The sequence below is a fragment of the Phaethon aethereus genome (genome assembly GCF_964289735.1).
Source record: "Phaethon aethereus genome assembly, chromosome: 9".
NCBI classification, from domain to species: domain Eukaryota; kingdom Metazoa; phylum Chordata; class Aves; order Phaethontiformes; family Phaethontidae; genus Phaethon; species Phaethon aethereus.
The window spans coordinates 20594713-20602982 of record NC_138585.1 but is presented as its reverse complement, the minus strand read 5'-3'; the positions used below and the strand labels follow the sequence as shown (position 1 = coordinate 20602982).

The 8270-nt window shown below is 44.0% G+C and overlaps 1 protein-coding gene across 1 annotated transcript; it reads right to left on the bottom strand.

Moving 5' to 3' along the window:
* Positions 1-2205: 2205 nt before the first annotated feature.
* Positions 2206-8053, bottom strand: ZMAT3 (zinc finger matrin-type 3; the record flags this gene model as incomplete). The annotated part of the gene is made up of 6 exons (XM_082003609.1): positions 2206-2417; positions 3436-3536; positions 3649-3815; positions 5598-5717; positions 7328-7653; positions 7936-8053. 6 exons carry the CDS (start codon positions 8051-8053, stop codon positions 2206-2208), a joined length of 1044 nt encoding a protein of 347 aa, XP_081859735.1.
* Positions 8054-8270: the final 217 nt, after the last annotated feature.

The window sequence follows — 8270 nt, the reverse complement described above, 5'->3', positions numbered from 1 at the left end:
CACACAGAGGGTGAGCCAGGGACAGGAAAGCACAGGAGAAACAGAATTACAGGTTGTCGAAACTGCTCAGTTAGTGCTTTGCAACCTGGGCACCTGTCCTCCTACCTTCTAACATGCTCCAGTACACAAACCCTATTTAATTGGGCTTTGCACAAAAGAGGGGAAGGAATCCCATTCCAGAGGATGTCCGTTGCTCCGCCTGTATCTGCAGGGCAAGGATCAGCATGGAATGATGTAGGGAGTTGCTTTCGACTGCTGTGCAAGAGCTCACCTTGCCTGGATTTAGGAAGGATGAGTTAAGGTCGTATGCCTACCTGAGCATCAGGTAGCTAAAGATAACAATACTTGGTTTCTGAGGAGCAGCCAAGTGCAACAAACCTTTTTGAGGTGGACTAGAAAGATGAATAAAAATCATCTGGATTTTTTGTTAGTTTACTCATTTTTTTTAAGGCAAGCAGAAAATCCTTCTGGAATGCAAAGAGGCAGGATCAGAATGGCAAAAAAAGCAGGGGTGAAGCTACCTTCAACATTATGCACTAGGTAAAATTTATGCCTGATAAAATGCTACTGAAACCAATGGAGCTGCACCTCATTCAACATACTGCCTAAAGAGGAGCAAGAGACAAGCCATGATGCTTCCTTTACCCCCTCTCTGCACCTGCCACTGAAGTCAATGAAGCTAACCAGCAGACAGCTGTAGCAGTGCAGTGGTGAATCAGGTCCAACGGAAGTTACCTACATGCTGCACTTGCCACTGGACCCAATGTTTTAGAAACACTGTGAACTGGATACCAATCAGAACTCCTCACATCTACCCAAATAAGCATAAAAACAAATGTCAGGCCTACTTCTGCTCTTTATCTTCTTTCTACTTTTGCTAAGGAAAATCAAAACAGACACACACCCTTTGGGTTTGTCTACACTTACAAAGTTGCTTAACAAGTTTCATGAACACTTCTGCGTGGTCAAAAAGCTGTTACTCAAAATAATCACCAACCCTGACATTTACATCCTACCTAACTTTGGATTTTTGATGGTCCCTAAAGCAGTGAAGTTCACATTAAGGAATGGAATTAAAACCCATTCTGAAAAGGGAGAAGAAAGAGGGGAAAGGTTCATGCAATATTGGTAGCTCTAGTCCAAAGGAGCATTTCACTTCTCCTCTATAACTCCCATTGGGTTTTGTCTGGGGAATGGCATGGAAGCGGGACACACTGACATCTGCTCCCGAAGGTCCAGGTAGTCCTGCTCTCCCAAAGCAATAGAGCTGCAGGCCAGAGACCAACACTTGCTCTCTTCTACATCAGTAGGCAAAAAAATTACCACTGACAGCTCCTTCCAACCTATTCTCAACCTTAGTCTAAGGCAGAATCAGAGCAGAGCACACCTCATCTAAGCAGCTTTGCTTTCCGATTCACTTCATTAAGCCACTGAGAACCCCACAAACTCTCTTCAAGGAGATGAGCTACACCCATGGTGCATTAAGGTGCCCAGCCAACAACACTGAGAATCTTTTTTCATTGTTAACTGGTAGAAGAGAGTATTTCTGAATGGGGCTAATCAGCTGGTATCCAATGTCAGATGTTCCGAGTGAAACATCACAGAGGAAGCGGTAAGAGGCATGACCCTCCAAGGAGGAAAGGTATGCACAGCCTTTCTACAAGGATGTGGAAAGAACTTGCTCTGGGCTGTCATGGGGGTCCACAAGCAGCAATTTGTGGACAAGTACACCACCTAAATCCCACATCCACAGGCACCATTCCTGTCCCTCCTTTACAAGCTGCCCAGAGATTCAGTCTGCTGTAGGGAGGCATTCTGGAGCACTGCCCTATGCTGTGCCAAGAGGAAAGTGGGCTTTGCACATGGTCCACCTGTGTGGTAGAACCACAGAAGTTCCCAGCACTTCTTGGGCTTTGCATATTCATGCAGAAGGCTGGGGAGAAGACAAAGTCCTCCCTGCCACTCAATACAATGAAGAGCCTTAGATAATTAGCAAACAAACATCAAAAACACTTCATGTCCTGCACAGCGTTATCCTGCCAACTATGATAGAAAAAAAATCTAACCATACCATTAAGTTTGCAGGTGTTACATGTAGAGCTCAAGAGCATACTCCTATCAAATGGAGCACAAAGCAGGGCATGTGGCAAACAGCAGGCGAGAGACAAGCTGCTCTATTTGCAAACTACTGCCAAGGGTGGCGCGTCATTGTACATAGCCTAGGTTCTCCATCTCATTCCTATACCGCTGTTCGGACACCTTGCTTTTATGCTGTTTGCTTTCTAAGTGCTGCCTGAACTCCATCTCCTCACTGGCCCCGGCGTTGCACATGGAGCAGTAGAACTGGCCACTGGGGGTGACACACATGGCCAGATCCCGAGGAATCCTCTGGCGTGAGCGGGGATTGAAGTAGGGACCTGAGGAGACAACAGAAAAGCCTATTTTATCTATAAGAAAGAAAAGCTTGAGACAGCTCAGTGACAACTGCTAAGTCCAACAAATGTTTACAAAGAAGCCAAAGATTAACTTCTTTAACTGACTAGAGTCTGCACCTAATTTTCCCATGACCTCTCCACTGAGATCCATATTTACAGGGGTGTAGCACATAGGGGAGTGGTCCATGCTAGTATTTTCTAAAGTACTAGAGTAGGCTTAGTGCCCCAGCCTAATTAAGAATCAATAGGACTTTGACAATTAAGAGTCTAATCATTGAAGTGATGAGGCAAGTCTTTTTTTTCCTCCCCCTGCTTAACCCTCCAATTCCAGAATTAGAATAGTCTTTTGATTAGAGTAAGCTGCCTCAGTTTAAAATTATCACAAAATTATATTTAACAGAACTTTCTTTTCCACATGACAGCAGTTAGAATGACACAATTAAACCAAGCTTCACCAGGAATCAGGATTTCAGCTAATATGTGCTCATAACGCAACTCAAAATGAAAGAGAGAAACAGATGCTGGACTGGACACTATAAAATAACCTTTAAATCATAGTAAAGAGACAAAGTTTGTATCTAACACCTGACGAAGGACTCTACTCCAGGAACAGATGGTCTTAGAGGGAGGCTAACATGCCTTCTCATTCTGGTCATGGGAGTGCAAGTACATGTTGATGTGCTGCAGTAGGAGTCAAAGCACCTGGCCACTTGCCAAGAAAATAAAGCAAGAAAATTGTCACCACTTAGAGCGGCTTTAGTGACAGGCAGATGGTAAATTAAGTTGCAAACTGTGAAACCGAACTAACAAGCAGGCTGACAAAACAAAGCAACTTTAGCAGCTTGGAAAAAACATGCAGACATGAAGAATCAGCAGAGCTAGGACCAGCACCTTTCACAACCTGTCTCTGCTAAAACAGGCCTCAGAAACAGAAGAAAAACAAGTCTGTTTATTACTTATTATTATTCCAACTATAGAACAGATGCAAGCTCACAGTTACCTGTGTTGTTTTGAACTGTATACATATTTCTTCTGTTCTGCATCATCTTATATTCATTCCCTTCTTTCCTTGCCCTTCGTTTGCCTAGTTCTGATGCATCCCTGAAGATTAAACAAATATGAATAGCTGCAGTTCAGAGTTTTCTGAGAAAAAAGACTGCCAGAGAGACTGCCACATGCTTTCAGCCTGAGTGTGAAGTTGAACAATACCTACGAGAATGAGTTATTCTGTGCTTCTGCAAGGCGCAGCCGTTTGGCATGATTTTTCCCTTGGTAGTGAGCCTGTGCCACAGCCGGAGAACTAAACGAGGCATCACAAAGCTTGCAGTAATCATTCTCTGTGGCCAAGATCACTCGGCCACCTGGTTTACTGGATCCCATCTAGCAGCAAAGGGAGAGACAGTATGTGAAACACAAGGAGGTTAAATCATTGAAATATTTGAATCACAGGGACAGAGACCAGTATCATCTTCATCAGACAGGAAGAAAGCTGGAATTAGAGCATATGGATTAGGGCATTCTCAAGTGCTCCCCAAACTGTTCTTACAAGAACTTCATTTTCCCTGCCTCAGCTTCCAGGAGGATCTGCAAATTCCTTGAGATCTAGGCAAATGCCTGGCCTCAGATGGAGAAGAAAGCAAAATCTGAACAAATACCCTGTACCTCTGCAATAGCCACAGGGGCTTGTTTACTTCTCATTAATGATTTAACTCCTCTGCTCCTGACTGCTGGGAGCTGATGAACAGTGACTTTCACATTGAGGAAGACCCACTGAAAGACAAAGGTGCTCCTCTCTATTTACAGTTTACCCAATCTCTCCACAGTACTCTGTTTCTACACAGCTCCCTGACCACACTAAGAGATAAAAAACACAGTAGAAGAGCTGCCAAACCTCTGATCCTTACCCTTCAGGTAGGACAAAACCTGGATCAAGACTTCCGAGGAAGGACCCAACCTCACAATCAGTAGCTCCTGCCATATGAATGATACCTTGCCTGTCTAGTCAGACCACATGCGGACTGGGGGCAGCAACCGTGTCTGGTCAGTGTTTGTGTATCATCCAGACATAAGTGCAGTGCAGCAGCAGTGATTCACACAGCCATGTCACTGTGGCACTTGCCAAGTGCAGTTTCTTTCACGTCTCCTTTGACACTGTTCAAGCTTACAGACACACAATTCTGGCTTCTATGTTACAACATGAATCCTCACATTGTCCCAGAGCAGCCTTTTTACTGCCATGGACCATTTTCTCCACTAAGAAAACGCATCAGATACCCTAGCAGGTATAGCACCCACGTGTCACTACCTGGGACTGGACCCCATGCCCTCTCAGTTCAGTTCTGGGAGATGCAAAGTCAATTTACACAGGACTGAGCCTCCCTCTGGCAGCTCCGACAGCGCGTGTTAACGGTCTGCCGCTTACGGCAAATGCTCTTTACTTTTCTACAGACAACAGAAGCTTATGCTTTTGGAAATGACAGGCACAGCTTTTGGAAATGATCCCTGCAGCCCAGCTGTGGTTCCCTGCACAGTCACATGCAAAAGCCAGGTTAGCTGGTAAATCCCATGACAATGAGAAGTGATGAATTCTTGAAGAAGAAAGCAAAAATCATTTCTTTTGCCTGTAATGCGCCTGAGACAGAATTAATCTGGATCACTGAGGGAACCATCCACTCACTCTACACACTGGAATGAACACTGCAAAAGGCACAACAAAAGAGGAATTAGATAACAGCCCTGGGCAATGGGTGTAGGCGCACCTAAGCACTTTTTCCATGTTCCCTTTCCTCACACAGTGGAGGGATGATTGTGCAGAGGGGACACACCCTCATGTCCAAATCCAGCTTCAACAATGCTGTTTTATACCTGCCCTTAAACAACCATAATCAGCAGCACATCAGACTTACCTAGGAATCAAAGTATTTGCCATACAGAAATAGAACATTTCAAGTCCAACATTCTGCTGCAAGGGCAGATCAATATCTGCAGCTTCAAAAGAAAGCAAACAGCTCACAACAGGCAATTTCCACTATCCTGTGCCATCACAAGGAAAATTCTTTCACAGCTCCTGCACTAATACCTGAAGCGTGAGATCTAGTTATCCTTATTGGGAGTTAGGTGACAAGTAAGCAGCATGATCTCAGTCACCTTACCATGCCTTACCTGAGCTGGAAGGGAGACAACCTGAGGTGGGGCAGGCTCGACCGAATTACTCATTCTGGCAGGTGCTGGACAGCTATTGGCAGCATAGTAATTTCGGAGTTTCTTACTGTGGTTTTTACCCTGTAAAGAGAAACCAGGTTAATCACTGTCCTAGTAATAGTATCTTACAGGGTAAAAAAAGGGATCCAGAGACCAAAATGAGAAAGTGGCCATGAATATGGTGCCTCAGGTAAAGAAGCTGTCACTCAGAAAATAACAGCTCTGAACTTGAGAGATTCTGGCATCCCCCCTTTTCTCCAAAATGCTCATCACCTAGCACAATCAGGCCTCATTTTCAACAGATTTTCTCAAATCAGTAAAGTTACAATTAGTTCCTCAATCTGCTTCTATTTCACTTAAAACTAGCATTTTTTATTTTAAACATGAAACATTAACTGCTTTGCATAGCTTTTTGATATGCCAGAACACACACACACACACTTCTTTTCATGAGGTTGCAAGCATGAGTTAAAACATGAGATTGAATCTAAAAAACCCCGCTTCGTATTTTATTTTCTCTTGGAAAACATACACTATAGTTCATTTCGGTGTTTTGAAAACCTATTAGAGCTACATAAGGGTACGTCTATGTTTTGTGGATATATAGTAAGGCATATGCATAAATGTAAGTTATGTACTATAAATGCACTTGTCCCCTCATGGCAGAAACACTGCAGAAATCAGACATTGGAGTGTAATGCTAATTCAACCTACCCCTTCACTGGCACAAAACCACTTTTTCAGGGCCAGCAGCAAATCTGAGATCTGGGTCTGGTGTCCTGAGGATATAGACAACATCCTTTCGGATTTGCTGGTGGCAAAAGTTACTATCTCCACATCTCTCAGATATATAGCAAATATAGAGAAGGTACTAGTAAAACAGGGTAACATAAGACTGTGACATATTTGATCTCTCAGCAAAGAATCATACACAAATAGTCCCTAACCTACTTCAGATGAGCCAACCAGACCAAAATTTAATTTGGTCTTGAACAAAATAAATTTGGTCTGAGCTGGCTTAGCTGATGCTGTCCAAAGCAGATGACAAAGTTTGCATAAATGGCCCCACCAGCAGATCAGTCATGTGGGTAACCTCAGGAAGGAGGCAGTGATGAGCACATGGCAGCAGCTCCCTCTCCAAACCACACTGCTGGATTCAGCAGAAAACATCTGTCCAGGCCTTACAAAATCATGTCTGTGGAATCAGTTCTGTTTTATTGGATACGTGTCCAGGTGGAAAACAGATCGCATAAAACAAAGGAAAATTATGAGTGTCTTTTCACGCATGCCATCTTGGTACTACTTCTCCGTCCCTGCAGACAAAGTTTTCACAACATGCTCCAGTGATGACACCTTAAAGAAAAGCACTGCAGCATGTCTGGATGAACAGCAAATTCAAGCACGGTGAAGATAGGTCTACAGAGCAGTTCTAGCCACAGGTTCTGGTCCATTAGATGGTGTAGAGGTAGCTTCAGACGAGCTAATTCAGATGCTGCTGCTGGTGTGCATAACCTCAACAAAGCACTGAAAACCTCCTTGAGAAGCTAAGTTAGTCCTCGTGCATTAGCCCACACTTAGCTCTGTGCTACCACAGCAACGCTACTGGCAGTGCACGTGCCAGCACAGGTATGTCTACACCAGCTGCAGATGCTGCAGCCCTGAAAAGTTGTGCCTCTTGCTACTCTCCTTACCTGGTAATGAGCCTGGGCTTGTTGTGCTGAATTCAGAGTGACATTGCAAAGCTTACAGCACAAAGGTTTACATAGTTCTTCCAGCATAGGATCCTGCTCCACCACCTTTGCAAGATCTTCTTCTTGTGTGTGATGAAAGGAAGGCCCCAGTCCGAGAGATTTTGGTGGGGACAGTGGTGAGCTGGCTCTTGGCCTTGTAGCCACTGACATAGGAAGAGATGAAGGATTCTCAGGAAAAGGAAGAAGTCCTGCTTGCTGTAGAAGAATCATTGGCCAGGAAGACTGTGAGCATGCTATTTCTGAAGGATGAGGAGTCTTCTTCAGATCTAGACCAGAGAGACACAAATACCAAAATAAGCAGCGCTAACAGGAACACCGACTATCTAGGGCACAACTTCTGTAACTTCATTGCCTCTACTTCATGGCTTTTCACAACGCCAAGCAGGATGAAGTCAGTTTATAACACCTTACCCCACAGAAACAGCAGCATCCCAAACAGCCAGATTAAAAGATACGTATGTAAAAAGTGGATTGAAGTCCAAAATGTAGTTGTTAGTACTCCATGGCACTCTCCTGTACAGGTAATGATTCCTAACCACTCATAGTACCTGACCCACAGCACGCACACCCCACTGCTCCATGGCCACTAGAAGATGTGACATACAACATGCACAGCACATACAGCTGTGTTAATGGGAATGGGAGGGATACAACCACTAGCCCCATCCTCTTCTGACAGCCCAAGAACAAGCTCACACTCCAAAACCTAAACAAATATTACAATGTATTACTGCTACTGATGACTTAAAAAGAACTCAAATATTTCAAAGCAGATTTTTTTTAATATATAGGTAGATATAAAATACACACACACACACATACATCCCTCAAATATTAACAAAGACCTTCCTGAGGAAAGATATTCTACAATTAAGTTTTCTCC